Here is a 17,251-nt window from a genome sequence, read left to right on the forward strand (position 1 = left end):
AATACCCTAAGTTAGTCACGTTGTTTCGACACCTTAAGCAGGAACATCTCTTCATGGCAATAAACATTCCATCATAATAAATTTCCATCATAATAAATTACATGACTGGGGAAAAGCAGAAGGCAACAGGAAAAGAAGAAGACTAAATAAGAGATAGATTCACTCCCATAAAGGAATCCACAGCCTTGTGTTTGCAAGAGCTGAGCGGGGCTGTTGAAGGGAATTAGCCTATATTATGTGCTGTCAAGTCAGAACTAACGTATAGCAACCCTAATAAGGCTTGCAGGATACATGGGATATTTAAGCAATCGTTTTATCACCCCCACCCCGTGTCCATGTGCAAACAAGGGTTCAAACCCAGGTCTCCTTAGTCCTAGTTTATAAGTCTATAAGTTGGAAACAACTTGGCAGCAAATATCAACAACAGCAGCAGCAAAAACCATCTGTTGAACTTTTGTGATACCCAAAATTTGCTTCCTGAAGCCAAAGCTTGAAACATTATTTTTAAAAAGTTAGTTATTATGTTGTTTATTTCTTTTTTAAAAAATGTGTTTGTTACTCATTCATAAGTATTTAATTAATAATTAAATAATTATTATTTAATTACTAATTAAATAATTATTAACTAATTAATAATTAATTAATATAAGTTATTAATTAATTAATTAATTAATTAATTAATTAATTAATTAATTAATTAATTAAGAATTAATAAAAATTATTAATATCATAGCATCTAAAAACACATTAAAAAGGGCAGCAGTTAGCTATGAAAGGCTGGTGTTCTCAGCAGCCCCTCGGTTGGCAAGTTTTGAAAAGCCTGCCAGAATAAGAATGATTTAAGAGACTTCCTAAAGCTTTTTTTAAAAGGGAAAAACACTTTAAAATATATAAATAGTCCCAAATGATAAAAAAAATGAAAAAGAAAAAACATCAGCGTCAATTATTCCATTAGGCAATATTCTAAGAATAATAAGTAAATGTAGAAAAACCTTGAGCTCACATTTCTCAAAACTGCCCCTATAGAAGCACAGAAATATCTTTTCCGTGTATCATTTTAAAAAGACAGGTGTGTAGACTGTTTCTTGTAATGGCCCCAAATATTATTAAATTGAAGCAGCCCTCCTCGCCAGTATTCAACTAGCCCTATGAGCTTCATCCTTTCTCTCAGCTTATGCAGAGAGGAAATGCCCCCATCCCCAGTGACCATTATTTGCCTTTTTGTTTCTGCAGCATGGAAGCTGTGGCTGCCACCAGGCTTTACCAAGAGGTGGATGAGGCCCTTCATGGACTTGTCCAGCTCAGCAACCGTCGGCTAGAAGTGTTGCAAGAGGAGCGGGAAATCATGCAGGTAATTCCTAAAGTGCCTCTCCCAACTGTTCTGTCGCAGGGATGTTGGCCAGGTCTTTGGGTCTGAGTCCAAAGTCCAAGTCCTTGTTAGCAAGTCCCAAGCCCTTGGTAAGATCTGAGTCCGTATTAAAAAGAAGCTTTTCCCCCCATAAAAAGGGGGTGGGTAGGTTCTGATTCGCAAGCTGAAGTCATTGAAAAAAACAAAACACCCAAGTCACGTTTGAGTCAAGTCACTGATGTGACTTAAGTCTGACTTGACAGGGACACAAATCCTCATCCCTATTATGTTATTCTCCCTCTTTCATTTCGTTTCGTTTCCTTTCCTTTATTAGATTTTTACCCCGCCCCCCCCCAGACAAAGTCTACTCGGGGCGGCTTACACACATGAAAACATCATAATATAACAAATATCATAAAAAATCATTTAAAACATCATAATTTAACACTTATTTTAGATCATTGCCAAGATGAAATAATTTAAAAGACAAAGAATAAAGATCAGTTATTGACTGAAGGGAAGGCCTGCCTAAAGAGCCAAGTTTTTTAATGGCTTTTAAAAACACCCAGCGAGGGTGCCAGGCGGATTTCTGTTGGGAGACTGTTCCATAGCCGAGGAGTCACTGCCGAGAAGGCCCAACTTCTTGTTCTTTCTTTCTGGGCCTCTCTCAGCGTTAGGCCCCTCAGCCGTCCTTGCTGGCTATGCTGGATGATTCGGGTAGATCTAGGTGGGAGAAGACGATCTGCCAAGTATCAAGGTCCCAAACCATTTAGGGCTTTGTATGTCATCATCAGCACTTTGAAGTCAATGCGGAAACAAATGGGCAGCCAATGCAAAGCAGCCAGAGTGGGAGAGATATGCTGATATTTCCTCACCCCACTAAGAAGCCTGGCTGCCACATTCTGCACCATTTGAAGTTTCCACATCAATCTCAAAGGCAGCTCCACATAGAGCGCATTACAGTGGTCTAATATTGAGATTACGAGCGCATGGACAAGAGTAGTGAGGGCCCCCCCATCAAGATATGGTTCCATATGGGGCCTATGAGGTCCTGGAAAAATTAGGACTGGTGAATCTTTTTTAAAAAAAAAATACCATAGGAAGATTGAGCAAAAATAACATTTAGGTCTCTGAAGCTTGCCCGAATCAGCAAAATGAAGCCAGGGAAAATAAGGCAAATATTCTGCATGGGACGAGAGAGAAAAGTACATGATAATCAAAGCCTTAATGGCTTCTCTAAGAGCGGGTCTGAGGTGGTTGGAAGGGCTGGACGGGGCTGCACAGACTAGCTAGCACTACTCAAGGCCTAATTTTCCTTTAGCTGGAGATGAAGTGGGATTATATTACATGTAGGAGCTGGGCCTGGAGCAGCTCTGTGGAGGCAGAAGCTGGTAGTCTGTAGAAAAGCAGCGCATGATCCAGGAGATGTAGGAGACAAATAGGAATTCCTCCTGAAATTTGTGGGAAGGCAGAGATTCCTGATATCATTGTTAGCAAAATATTTTATTTTATTTTATTTTATTGGCAGTTATAGCTTGACTTTGGCTGTTGTTCTAAAGACAGAGGTTGAGGGTTGAATTGCTATATGTAAATGAAATTGGGTTTTTTTGCCAAATGGGTCAACTGAGAACATAGAAAAGCCAGAGTACTCCTTGATGGACTGTGTGCGAGGGAGATAGAATCTGCATTTGTTGAAATTCTCCCATTCCGTGTGGAAACTAAAAAACAAACAAACCCGGAAAGGTTGCAACGGAACACAGAATCATGGACGAGGCTCCCTTCTTGCGCTAGTTTCCATTCAGAAAAAAATTCACATCATACTGGGAAATAGGAACAGAGCAGTTCTTCTGAAGTAACCAGTGGAAGTTCATTATGTAATTAGTACCCAGATGACTTCCACAGCTTTGGAAAAAGGTTAAAGGCAGTTCCTCCACCCCATCCATCCATCCTTAGCTCGCTGCACTTAACCCTGAGCCCTCAAGTTGGCCCTGCTGGAATGGGTGAACTGCCTGCAAGAAGCAGGGCAGGCCACTAGAGGCATTTTTTTCTGGGACAGGCAAATGTTGTCACTTGTGTTTTGTTTTCTCTTTCTTCCTCCCACACCTTTCTACCTTTCTGGCCTATAGGTTCAGCAGCAGACTCTGGAAGAACAGGCGTGCTTTGAATCTGCCTGTGACAGTGGAGAAGAGAAGCGCAAAATAAGGAGGCCGACGGAGGGCCTGGCCGAGGGGGCCTCTCTGGAGAGGACACCGTTGCAAAGCCCTAAATCCCAAGGAAAGTTGCAGCCTTCCCCAGAGGCTTGCTGTGCCCCACGGCCTCGGGCCTGCAGCATCAGTGCCTCTTCTTCCCCCAAGCACGGCTGGGGCCTGAGCGCCAGGTTTGGCTCCTCTTGCAGCCTGACCTCCCTCTTCCAGCCACACTCCAGCCCCAAGGCCTCTCCTTGCTGCTCCCCGACGCGAAGCAACGCTGCCTTGGAGAGTCACAAGAAGAGGCAGGGCAGCCCCAAGACACCTTTCTCTCCCACGCCCCACGTGGCCTTGCGAGCCTCGAGCGACCCGGGCCGCCCCAGCGTGCACATCCGTGGCCTGGAGGTGAGCAGTCGCGAACTGGCAGACAGGAGCTGCTCCCCCCGCGAACACGTGCTGTTGGGCCGCAGCGGGACTCATGTGGCAGAAGCTCCTTGGGGAGCCACCCCCCGCATGGAAAGAAGGCGCTGCCTTGGGTGAGTAGCGAGGAAGGATACGGGAGCCAGTGGGGAGCGGAGTGCCGTCGTGCCACTCTGGCCTGTGTTGTAGCGGGATGCTTCACACTTGCACGAGGCCAAGAGGAGCCCAGATATTGTGGTGCTGCTTGGAGAAAATCCAGTTGATACACATCTTTTCACTCACAAATGCAGGGTTTGATCGCCAAACCATTCCATCACACCAGCTTCCATAAGACACATGGAACTGCTCAATTATCACGCTGTGTCCTTTTTGGTGGGGCGTGAATCAGGAGGAGTTGCTGATGTGCTGTGCCTAGCGTGGTCACAAGTCCATTTGTAGGGAGGGTTTTTTGAAGGGCTCCGTTTAAAGCACTGTCCAGTCCAATTCTGATTTAAAGATAAAGTACCCACAAGAAGGAATTCGGAGACCTTGAAGCTGCTCATCCACAGTTTGCAGGATCCAGAGAGCAGACTCAGCCAGCACAGAGAGAGCCCCTGGTCACGGTCTTCCCCACTGTGGTGGGTTTCAGTGAAACTATTTTTCAATCAGAAATAACATTTTTAATGTTACTCATGTGCATACAAATTAGCATACAGAGGACTGTGTAAATTGGTGTCTGCTTTTGTCCTCCTTTGGAGTGAGCCATAAGTAGACACCCTAGCTGTGCCTCACAGACCACACATGTCTGTCTCTCGCTGTGCCGTTCTGTGAAATTCAAACTCTGCCACTCGCTAATCTGCTAGCTAGCAGTCTGTTGCTCTTGGTATTGTACCGATGTTTTTTTTTAACTATGCCAGCCCACCCGCTTCTGGTTTTCTAGGCAAGGCTGAAGGGTTCGGCGAATGACTCTTCTTCCTCCCACTTTCTCCCCCCCCCCACCCGCCCCCCAGGGTCCAGCAGCAACTTCTGGCAGAGCTGTTGGAGTGTGAACGGGAGTACGTGGGCACCCTTTCCCAGCCCCTTTCTCTATGCCAGGAACCTGGTGGGCAGGCCTGGCCAGCTGAGGTGAGGTGCCTGGGCAGTGCTCTCCGGACCACCCGGGAACAGTTGCTGGCCTTCCACAATGGCTGTCTCCTGAGCGAGCTGGAGGGATGCATGAACCACCCATCATCTGTTGGAGGTTGTTTCCTGCGTCACGTGAGTGCCCCTCTCCTCGCATCCATTGACAAAACCTTCTTTACCTCTAAGTTGAATTTGCAACTTCGGCGTCATCCTCAGAGTCTCGTGTGTGCTCAACTATGTGACACAACCATAGAGAATACCACAAAGCATCCATAGAATCATGTATTTTTGCCAAGCACCGATTAACTATAAGCGTGCCTGCATACCTGGCAATGACAGGTAGATACCTGGGAATGGTAGGCTTCCAAGGAAAATAATGTGGCTTCCAAGCAGAGAGTATGTGCACATTATCTCTTTGTTTAGAAATAAATACATGAAAGCATTCACATCTTATGTTAAGGTAGGGATGGGTGACTTTGGGCCCAGCAAAGATTCTTGAACTACAGTTGCTAGCAGTGTTCATAAGAACGTAAAAGTCACGCTGGATCAGACCAAAGGCTAATCTAGTACAGTATTCTGCTCACCCAGTGGCCAGCCCAGATAACTATGGGAAGCCAAAGCAGGACATAAGCACTAGAGCAGACCCTACTCATGTTCCTCAGCAACTGGTGTTCAAAGGCATACAGTATTGTAACTCTCATATTACAGTAGCTGTGCTGGTTAGTTAATGGGGATTGCAGTCCGATCCAGAAACCAAGCCCTATGAGGAAAGACTGAAATAATTGGGCATGTTTAGCCTTGAGATAAGAAGACTGAGAGGAGATATGATAACACATTTCAAATATTTGAAGGGCTGTCATAAAGAGGAGGGGCGGGATCTGTTCTCAATCACCCCAGAGTGCAGGACACGCAACAATGGGCTCAAGTTATGGGAAGCCAATTTTTGGTTGGATATCAGGAAAAATTTCCTAACTGTTAGAGTGATACGACAGTGGAACAAATTACCTCGAGAGGTGGTGAGTGCCCCAACACTGGAAGCATTCAAGAGAAACTTAAACAACCACCTGGCAGATATCCTTTGATCTGTATTCCTGCATCGAGCAGGGGGTTGGACTTGATGACCTTATAGCCCCCTTCCAACTTTATGATTCTATGATTTGGAGAGCCATAAGTTGTCCACCCCAGGATAACAAAAAAACAAACAAACAAACAAAAAAGACTCTCCACTCCTGTATGGCTTCCTTCTTGTGCCTGTTGCAGAATTCCTGCTTCTTTCTGTGAATGAAAAGGGGTGTCCTTCTCTTTGAGTTACTGCTTTTAAAAAAAACTTTACTTTGCCTTTAACAGCTGGGCACACTGAGATATAGCAGATGAAGCTTATCCTGGCATAATAATAAAGTGATGGGGAATTGTCTGATTAGCACACGTCCAGTTGCAATTTAAAAGTTGCAGCTACAAGGGCTGGGGTAAGAAAGATGGCAATCTTTCGTTGGGCTTGTGAAATAGTTTTTGTTTGTTTTGTTTTAAGTAGAGTAGTTGGAAGTCGGGGGAGGGGGTGAAAGGATTGATCTTTGCCATGCAGGCTCAATAACTTGCTTTCTTGCATCGTCAAGATGAACAAAAGAACCTGTACCTTTTTCCTCTCCTGCCTATAGGAAGAGAAGCTTCAACTTTATGCCACCTACTCCAAAGATCACCACAAGTTCCAGGCTGCGCTGACTTCCCTTCGTATAGCCAGCAAGGTAGGAGTTGCGTTGGCTACACAGGATGTGAGGAGAGGGTGGAATTCAACTCTGACCTTTGTGGTGGGCGAAAATTGATAGATAGCCTGGGCACCAGTTAAAGGGATGCCTTTGACTCATAATGAATTCTTTTCACCCCCATTTGGAGTTGGAATGCTTACGCTGGTGCGGGGGAGTGGCAGAGAGAATGACCCCAGGATGCAAGCGTTCAAGTGGGAGACTGCTCTACAATGATGAGCCAGCCCTACAAAGAGCCAGCTGTCTCTTGTGTTCCATTTTGGAATCTTACGCATGGCGGTTCCAGAAAAGGCTTTTTATCTTACAATTGCCCTGCCTCAAATATGGAGATCCAGTTGCGTTTCTGATTTGTAACTTCACTTTCTAACCATGGGCCTTGCTGGCTGCTGGGGAAGATTGTGAAAGTTGCAGTCCAAAAAAAGTGATTAAGCTTGGCTTCTTCTGTTATTTTCCTAACCAGAAAAAAAATGTTAAGAGGGCATAGAAAGAAATGGCACACAGGGTCCCTTTGATTTATAGTATGTGGAGGCCACCATGAACTGCTGGATAGTTCAGTGGCTGTGGAGCCAGAAGTTGGGTGTTCGATTCCCCACTGTGACTCCTTGAGAGGGGCTGGACTCAGTGATCCATAGGGTCTCTTCCAGCTCTGCAGTTCAACAATGATGATGATGAACAGGAAACTCACTACCAGGGCCAGCACTATTATGAGGCTCGTTAGGGCACTGGCTTCAGGCAACTGTAAACTAAGGCTTGTAGATGGGGAAGTCCTACATCACCAGGAGAAGTCATATGCTTTGGAGGTGAGCCTAATGTGTGGTGCTGGAGAAAGGAAGGTTGGCACCTTGCTTCCTATCTTCTTTGCATTCATCAAATTTGTGGATGACGCAAAATTGGATGGAATAGCTAATACCTTGGAAGACAGGAACATAATTCAAAAGGTCTTGGTAGGCTTGAGCACTGAAAACAACAGAATGAAATTTAGCAGGGATAAGTGCAAAGTTCTACACATGGGGTGGGGTGGGGAACCCAAATGCACAGTTACAAGATGATGGGGTATACTTGGCTCAGTAATACTATGAGTGAGAAGGGTTTTGGAATTCTTACAGATCAAAGGCTGAAGATGAGCCAACAGTACAATGTGGCAGCAAAAAAGGCAAATGCGATTTTAGGATTCATTAACAGAAGTGTCATTTCTAAATCCTTTGAGGTACTAGTCCCCTCTATTCAGCACTGCTTAGGCCTCATCTAGAGTATTGTGCCCAGTTTTGGAGGTCACACTGTAAGAAGGACACCAACAAACTGGAGCAAGTTCAGAGGAGGTCAAAAAGGATGATCAGGAGACTGGAAATCAAGCCCTGTGAGGAAAGACTGAAAGAACTAGGCATGTTTTGCCTTGAGAAAAGAAGATTGAGGGGAGATATAATAGTACTTTTCAAATACTTGAAAGGTAGTCGTACAGAGGAGGGGCAGGATAATCCCAAAGTGCAGGACACGTAATAATGGGCTCACTATAGGAAGCCAGATTAAGGCTGAATATCAGGAAAAAAATTCTTAACTCTTAGAAAAGTATGACAATGGAACCAATTTCCTTTGGAGGTGGTGAGTGCTCCAATGCTGGAAGCATTCAAGAGAAAATCGAACAACTGACTGTCAGATCTGCTTTAATTTGGATTCTTGCATTGAGCAGGGGGTTGAACTTGGTAGCTTTATAGGCCCCTTCCAACTCTATGATTCTATGTGACAGGACGGCTTTGGCCACCCTGCCCCTTGCATCTTCATTTTGTCTTTGGATTTCAGGGTTTCCCTGTCAGGCAGGTGAAGTAAGAAGGAGAGACCGAGAACCAGATGTTTTTGAGTTACGCTCCTGATCTGTTGCGAGCTGATTTCTTTCTTTTGTCCTGTCCTTTCCTGCAGAAAGCTCCCCCAGAGCTGCGTGAAGATGGGCCAATTGCCTGTGCTCTGCGTGCTCCTCTGGACCAACTGGAGCGGTACCGGCGCTTCCTGGGTGAGCTGCTACGCGAATGCGAGCTGGAGCGTGGGCCTGACCGCCAAGCCCTGCAGGAGGCCCAGCAGATGCTGGAGGCCCAGGAGCAGCGAGGCCGGGACCTGCTGGCCACGGAGCAGATCCGGGGCTGTGAGGTGAGCGCATGAGTGCTCCTGGTGTGCAGCGCTGCCTTTTCCTTGCTGCTTACTTGTGCATGTGCTGCTTGCGCTCACATCACTTGTCCAGTGCCCCACCCGGTTGTCCTTGATGCTTGTCAGGTTGAGGGCCTGGTGCCCGATGTTGCTCTTACCCTACACTGTGGGGTCTTTGTACAGTGGTGCTTTTACCCCTTCTGATAGAACTGAGGGCGATGGTAGGGTATTGTGTCAGCCTCATGACTCTGAACAGCACTATTTTATCTCCCATGCAGATGAAACTGTCAGAACAAGGGCCACTCTTGCAGCGTGGTGAGCTCACCTTGGTATGTGGGCGCCGTAAGTGCCAGCGGCACATCTTCCTCTTTGAACAACTGCTGCTTTTCACCAAGTGCAAGGGAGCTGAAGGTGGCTACATCTGCAAACAGGCCTTGCAGGTAATTCCAGGTGACCAGAGAATATTCTCTTGGGATTCAACTAATGTACAGTCTGGAGCTCCTCTAGTTTAAATGCATGGAACTGTTACTAGGAACTGGATTGCCCCATTGTAATCTGTTGGTGGAACAGCATGATTTTTTGAATTTTCATGTGACACAGATCTTGGAAGAATTTACAGAGAAAACGGTGGGTCGATTTACAATGGCATAGAAAACACCAATGTAATGGGCCGATTGAGCTGTAAAGAAAAATGAAATGTAGCCAAGACAATATTACTCACTGGAAAGACAAATGCAAAATGGAGAGAGTGGGGGACTGTTCAGTTCACTACCAGCTAATCTGACTCAAGAGAGAAAAGTAGAATCCTAGAGGGAAGACAAGGCCACAGTTGTATGTGGCTGTAAAAGTCTGTGTTTGAGACCCTCTTCTTGTTTCCTGGTTCCCTTTGCAAGAGGACTGGCTGTTGTTTTTCCTACTTTGGCTGTTTCTCTGTGGACTTCTCATACAGACTGCCTATAGCCGATGGCCCAAAAGGAATATGTACTCGATTTTTCATTATTCCTGACCCCACCTCCTTTCTCTTTGTACAGACAGCTTCCATGGGGCTGACAGAGAGTGTGGGGCCGAGCGGGCTACGTTTCGAGCTGTGGTTTGGACGTGGAGCATCCCGGCAGGCCTTCACCTTGCAGGCACCTTCTGCTGAAGTCAAGCATCAGTGGACCAATGTTATAGCCCAACTGCTGTGGAAACAGGGTATGAAGATGTCAGAGAGAAAGGGTGGTTAGGAGCACTCAAGAGAACAGGATAATTGCCTCGCTTTAAGAAAACCTCATGGCGAAGCCGTCATATCGCCTTGAATACACCAGTTTATGTCTGATTTAGGATGTTAAGTAGGGTTAGGCCTGGTTACTACTTGGATGGGAGGACTCAAGATAATATCCAGCTAGGGTGAGGAAAGAATCGTGCCTGAAGTCCTGTTGAACTGCTGTCAATTTCAGCTGCTTATCCTGGGATAAAACTGAAAGAATGTAAGAAATGAACCAGGAGTGTGAACTCCCCTTCAAAGAGGGAATGGCTGCTTAATTATTTTTGAAAATGTTATTCATTCTTCAATTAAAATTACTGGCCTCTCTTATAATAATAATTTTTAAAAGCCCACACAAGCTGGCCTGCTGCCTTCGTGAGACATTTGTCAGCTACTGAGAAGAAAGTATTTTTTTTCTGTGGAAATGAAAGGAGGATTCTGTGGTGGCTTTCCTTAATATCACTGAATATGGTCTTGTTTGGGGAGAATATGTGGAAAATAGATCCCTACACTTAAAAAGTGCACATGAATGATCTAAGAAGCAATATGCAGCCTTTTGATTTATCCATACAGCTGCTGCTGCTGTCCGTATGAGGTTAACATGCAGAAAGCTAGTAAAGGAGGTTGCATTTCAAACGTGGAGGAGCTCTGAAAAACGTCTGGAACATTCATCTCTTTCTCTCCCACCCTGCCTGCTTCAGCTGCGCATCCGGCTGTCTCTATGAGCATATCGTCCTGCCCTTCCCAGCGTTTAGCCCCTCTTGGTCTGGGTCCTGGGCCCCCTCCTGGTCTGTCGTTGCCTGGCCACTTTGAGGAAGAAGAATGGGACCTGGATGTCAAGCCCATTCCAAGGGGTGAGTTCACTGCCATTCTTCCATCTGCCTCGGAGAGTTGCTGCTCACGTCTGTGCTCAGCAATGCCTCCTTTTCTATTCCTCTTAGTGGAGACTTCAGAGTCTGGCAGAGCATCCCCAAGCCACCCAGAACCACTTAGGCAAGGAAGAGGATCATTATCTGGCAGCAGCAGCTCTGCTCTGGGCCACCACCAGTCGGTGAGTGTACTTGCTACTAAATGACTCTCTAGTATATGTGTGTCTCCTATTGTGGGTATTGTTCATATATAGTTCTTAGAATTGTATGGTACCACTGAGTGTATTGCTTCAGAGTACAGGTGAGGAGGGGAAGACTAAATATTTGAATGATTCCCCAGCAAGGGAGACACCATCTCTAGTAACAAAGCTGATGTAGAGTTTTCAGCCTAGATGTCTTGATGGATTTCCCCCCAAGAGGTCACACTGCCTCCCTTCCCTGGATGCCTGCAACCTGAAATGCTGCAGTGGAGGCTAGGTGTTACCATTTGATGCTTCTGGTCTGTATAAACTGACACTCAGATCATAAAGTGGCCTGGCTGGGAGGGTACCCTTGGTCCAGAGATGGGAGACCTTTTGTCCTTCAGATGAAATAGATTTCATCTCTCGGAACAGTGTTTCCCAACTTTGGGTAACCCAGGTGTTCTTGGACTGCAACTCCCAGAAACCTCAGCCACCACAGTTGGTGGTGAAGGCTTTTGGGAAGTGGAATAATCCATGAGCCTGGGGTACCCAAGGCTTGCAACCACTGTCTTAGAAGCTTCAGGAAGTATGGCAAATGGAAAAGCATTATTTGGAGAGTCACATTTTAATCCACCATTGCCTTAGACTTTCAGAGTGGCATAGCCCACCTCTGCCCAATCTTCCTCTGCCATATGACTATGAAAGAGGCCATATGACAGATGTATCCTTTTTGAGTTAGGTGATGATGACTCGATGATTATTTGCCTGTGCAGGGTGTACGTGGGTGTATTTCTGTGTGCGTGATGATGTGATCCTCCTGTCCACCCTCTCCCTCCAGGGCTCACCATGCCATCCCTGATGGCTTTCATGTTTTCTTTATTTGCCAGAGCTCTGGCGTTGCCGGCGAACCAGTGACCCCACTCTGAGGCCATGGCGGCCAGGTACAGCGCCCACGCCAAACTTCTCTGCCTTTGTGCCACCCCCCCTCCCTTTACCTACTACCTCCTGTTTCCCCTTCCCCCTGAGGTACAGCATATGGCATTCCTCTGTATCTTTCTCTTGGTCTGTTATTTCCAGGCACGTCTCTTTGTCCAAGAATTTGACCTCATCTCTGTTTGTGTGTGATTCTATGTCCAAATGCTTTTTTTAAAAAAATCTTGTGTGTTTTACCATCTTGCAGCTTCTCTATTTGTAGAGGCCACTCCTGGCCATCCAGTTTTCTCTGTACTATTGCCCTTGCTTAAAATTGATATAATGCCTACAGACCTGGTGTAATTTGATGACTAACAGTGTAAGCTGGGAAGTCAGTGATTCTAATCTCACCGTGGGCATGAACTTGCCTGTTGACCTAAGGCAAAGCACCAGTTCTCTGTCTTGTCCCTTGATCTGCGATTAGGGGAAAAGAAATATTGGCTTGTCTTGCAGGATTATTATTATGGAGACATTCCAGATGAAGTGCCTAGAACACTTAAAAAGGGAACATAACTGCAGAGTGCAACTTTTATTGTTTCAGAGTGGTTTGTGCTGAAGGCTACCTACCCCATTAGGTGGGTTAAATTCTACTGGACCAGAATAATGTGCAGATTTATAAGTACAAAATGCAGGCATGAAGACTAGAAGTGTCAGGGTGATGAGTAGCTAGCAAATCTAGGAATGCTTACTTTTATGGGCATTCATTCATTGTTGTTTCTTTTGCAGCGTTGGGTCTGGAGCCTGCACCGGAAGCTCTTCTCCCCAAGCAGCTATGGAAGGGAGAACTCAGTCCCAAGAGACTCTGGGAACAGAACAGTCTGAGCCCCACAGAGTGTTGGAGTGAGGATCAGGCATGAATGGGCACTGCTGTCCGGGAATACTGTGACCTGCTTCCACCAAGTCATCTGATGTCTCTCCCATGTACTACACTCTGCAGCCATCCCATAGGACCTCTCCAACTCAGCTGCAGTCCTGGGATGACTCTGCCCCACCCATTCAGTGCCTTTACCATTTTTTATTTTTATTTTTTGGGGACTGAAAAATTACCGGACATTCTTGGAAAAGTTGATGCTGTTGGTGGTGAGGGGGCTCTTTTTCCCATCACAGAAGGCCAAACCTAGGAGTTCCATGTTGGCTCAAATGGAGGTGGAGAATGGGAGGTGTCTGCCCTCATCAACCCATGATCAATATGTTCAGGACATATCAGATTTATCCTTTGCCTGAGGCTCTGTCAGTCACAACTGTAAGCCTCTGGACCAATTAGTATTTTGCTTAGTTTCATGAAAGATGAAGGGAAGAATCTGGGCTGCAGTTGCTAGGCAACAAATGCACTTTCTGAACCAAAATCCCAGTTGACCCAGGAGGAAGGAGGAGTGTCAAGGCCATGTAGTAGAAGGGTGATTATTGTGACATAAAACTTTCCTCCCTCTGAAGAAGGAACTCAAGAGATCTCTCCAGCAGAATCAGGGAAAATCTGTACAGCCATATGAGAGCCAAGGTGTGATACTGCAGTGTGTCTAGTTCCGCAGAGGTTGGCTTGGTATACCTTCTCTGGGACTGTTTCTTTTTTGGAATGCAGATGAGGAGGGCACATGTTTGTATCTTTCCAACACAGAAAAAAAAATCAACCCTTCTCACATACAGAAATCTAGTATTTTAAGAAGGGTTCTAGCTAGACATCTTATTGCAGTGTGCTTTTAAAATATATGAATATGTCCAAAAGGTTTTTACTAGGCAAGAACACTTGGTCAAGTGATCTACCTGCAGTGTGAGGCCATGAAGTCCTAAAAAAAGCGGAACAGTGGTTTTGCTAAACATGGGGAAGATTATTACCTCCCATGCTTGAATCCTTTCCCTTAAAGCCTCCACATAGTAATGTTACTTGTTTTTGCGGTGGGACTGCTTGGTGTTTGTTTTGTTTTTTTATAAACTGTGCCATGCTGTGATTTGGATAATGCAAACTGTCAGCTAACTAATGGTGCTATACTTTGATTTGGGTGGAAATTCTGGGGTTTCTGCCCATTCTTTCTGGCGCAGGGAGCTAAGCCAGTTAGTTAATCTGCCTTCTCTTGACATTTCTTTTCTAGTATTGGGCCTTTACTATGGGTGTCCTACAGACATCTCCCCATATTAAAAGGAGACAGTAAAACCACTCCAGCCAATACTGGTACATAAAACAGGGAAACCTCATGAGACTTGTCACCATTTAGCAGACTTTTGATTCATTATGACTATTTTCATCTGCATCACTGAAAGTGGTGACTCTGATAGTAACCTCTTCCTCCACTTAATTAGACTGTGAATCCTCATCAGTTCCAGGACTGTGGATTGTGCTGATAATATTCCGTATGCTTTTGTCCAACTCTTCAGTAGTATGGACTTGCATTGCCCTTCTTTTTGTCTAAAGTAAATGCCTGATTTTAGAACCACTTGTTTTGCTCATGGGATTGGTGCTGATCTGTTTGCCCTAAACCACTGGAGTAAAATATAATGCAAAAAAGCAACTTCCAATGTGCAAAACTGGCATAAATTAGCCTCGAGTTGTAGGCAAGGTGGTAAACCTGTGGATGGATCATATTACTGCAGAGCTAACTAGACATGGCAGAAGTTCTGTGCAGAGAAACACCTACTATGAAAAAGATAAGTGTTGATCTCTAACAGGAAAAGTGACAGATGGGTAAGAGGTATGTACGCCTTCCCCATCTGCAGTTTCTTCCTACAAGTTCTTTCTTTGAACAGTTTTCTTAAATGCTCAAATGAGACTTCATTCTCACTGAGTGGTTAGGAAAGAAGTCTGGACATTTATTTTGCTTTTTAAATGCTACTGGATGTAACAATAAGGCATATTTTTAAATTAAGACTAAAGCATGAAGCCTATTTTAATCTTCCCCAAATTAAAACCATTTACTTGCTCTGCAACTAGACTAAGAACAAAAGCTTCCACCTCTAGCACTAATGGGAACTTTTCTTCCTAAATCTGTGCATGGGAGGGCCGTGTTTCATCAAGGTTTTGGCAGGGAAGGAGGGTCTAGATCTTCTGGCACTGTTCTATTACCAGCCAAATAGTACTAAAAAACAAACACACCTAAATATGGGTGTTAATTCTACAGCTGAGTAGTTTGTCCCCCAGATTACCTCCAAGAGCAGCATCAAGAAAGGGACTATGGGAAGAGTTAAGCATTCCTAACTAGAAATGAACTTTCACTTCTAAAACTGGGTTTCCTCTTCCTGCATATGTATTGAAACATAGATTTGGAATAATTCACACACTTAAATACACTATCGTGTAGTTCGACTCTCAGATGGCTGGTGTGGATTCAGATGCTTTCCCTTTTGCATATAAATCTTCCTTGCACACAGAAATCTCTCATGTCAGGAAGGCTTCCTTAACACCTAGTCTGCTAAATGCAAGGATTTTTCTTGAACCTCTGCATCTAGTCTGAAGACCTGCAATCCAGATGTAGGTTTTTATTTTCTTATCTGTTTGCAGATTTTATCCATTGGGCTCAGTTGCAAAGCTGAGGTTTTGCAACCAGCATTTTTATACTTAAAACCAGAGTTCCAAGCTTGGGTGTTGCAACATCTGCAACCCGTCTATATTGGCTTCAAACGGCTTAAGTGTTACCATAGTGTAATGTATCAAAGGGAAAAAGGAGGATGGTATATAGTAAGGGCTCTAGTGTTTGAACTGAGGCTGATCGTTGGGGGAACCAGAAGTCCCAATAGTATAGTTCTATTTTTTAAAAGGGTTTTTTTTTCCAAAGAGAAGCTTTGACTGCTGTGCAGGCTGGATAGAGAGTGCCATAGTCATGTGGGTTCAGAGAGGTCGAATTGAGTAAAATGTCATTATTTGATTGATACGTAAAATGTTTTTTAAAATCTGCAAGCTGTGCAGATTGATTGTTCACACCCAGGTGGTAAGAAAGCTAAAACATGATGGAAGCACACTAGTTTTAACCTGTTTGATGAGCGGGTTCTAGCTACTGCTGCCCACAATCTTAAGCCATTGTAAGGTACTAAGCAAGCACCTTGGGTCTTCGTAAATGAATGGTTACCTTTGCCAAACCTGTAATCGTGTCAAAATAATCAGTCAGGTTTGTCTGACAAGACCTTATTTTATATATAAAAAAGCATGTTGAACTATACTGTATTAGTAATTGCTGTTCTTCAGTTGTAAGAGTGACTGCATTAGATTCTTTCCCTGGCTATTTATCACTTTAAAACTGAATATAATTCACAAGGCCCATGTTACTTACTATTCACTGGGTTTTGACAGGTTTTTATTATTATATTTTGATATCTTTTTTTCCTACCAGTTTCTCAACAATTTTAGAAGTTTCCTTGGTTTGCCTGAAGTCTATTAAAGAGAAAAAGACTTTCCCCCAACTATTTAAAAAATGATGTCTTTAAGTTTGCAGGCATAGATCCCACTGAATTTGGTGTAACTTACTTCTGAGGAAATATGAGGGATAAATTCTGAATGTATTTCAATGTGTGGTGACCATGCTTTCTCTCTCTCCCCCTCCCCACCCTTAATGTACTTGTTACATTACTGCTATTCAATTTTTCCCCTGCCCTGGCTGCAGCCTTGTCTCCTCTCCTCTCACAGGCAAGGAGACATGGGGAGAGAGGGATACAACACCAGCCGACTGCCCTGTCTCCTTTATGTTTGTTTCCCAGTCCAGAGGCTTGGGTTGTTCACTGTCCCATTCTTGTAGCAGAGGCCTATGCAAGAGGTAAATTTTAAAACCTGACCCACCGTCGTTGCTAAGCAACTGGAATGTTCCTGTTCCTACTCCTTCCCTGTTTCCCAAGTGAACTCAGTGGCTGAGGAGCAACAGTGAGAGGCCCTTCCAGCCGGCATCAGGCTTGGGCCAAGAATCCAATCTGTCAGCAACGTGGCCTGGCCGGCCTGACTCTTACTCATCAGTAGCACATGATCCTTCCCTCTGCCTCTGTCCGGAGGCCTCTTGCTTCTGTCACAAGGGACACTAAAACATGACAGTTTGCCCTCCTGTCTCTCTTTCTTGC

General features: G+C 44.8%; 1 protein-coding gene across 2 annotated transcripts in view; it reads left to right on the plus strand.

The window, feature by feature from the left end:
- The window catches only part of ARHGEF40 (Rho guanine nucleotide exchange factor 40), a 38,442-nt gene extending 22,077 nt beyond the window's left edge, over positions 1-16,365 (plus strand). The window contains exons 10-20 of one of the 2 annotated variants that reach the window (XM_073004490.2): positions 1,234-1,351; positions 3,475-4,070; positions 4,944-5,190; positions 6,711-6,797; positions 8,730-8,954; positions 9,230-9,391; positions 9,983-10,145; positions 10,899-11,051; positions 11,139-11,248; positions 12,136-12,189; positions 12,947-13,083. In XM_073004490.2, coding sequence (XP_072860591.2) covers positions 1,234-1,351; positions 3,475-4,070; positions 4,944-5,190; positions 6,711-6,797; positions 8,730-8,954; positions 9,230-9,391; positions 9,983-10,145; positions 10,899-11,051; positions 11,139-11,248; positions 12,136-12,174 — 1,900 coding nt within the window. In that variant the 3' untranslated portion in view covers positions 12,175-12,189; positions 12,947-13,083. Of the gene's footprint in view, positions 1-1,233; positions 1,352-3,474; positions 4,071-4,943; positions 5,191-6,710; positions 6,798-8,729; positions 8,955-9,229; positions 9,392-9,982; positions 10,146-10,898; positions 11,052-11,138; positions 11,249-12,135; positions 12,190-12,946 lie in introns of both variants that reach the window. The other variant, XM_073004489.2, reaches the window with a different exon arrangement.
- The last annotated feature ends 886 nt before the right edge of the window (positions 16,366-17,251 follow it).

This window comes from Pogona vitticeps, chromosome 6 (assembly GCF_051106095.1).
Source record: "Pogona vitticeps strain Pit_001003342236 chromosome 6, PviZW2.1, whole genome shotgun sequence".
In the NCBI taxonomy this organism is placed as follows: domain Eukaryota; kingdom Metazoa; phylum Chordata; class Lepidosauria; order Squamata; family Agamidae; genus Pogona; species Pogona vitticeps.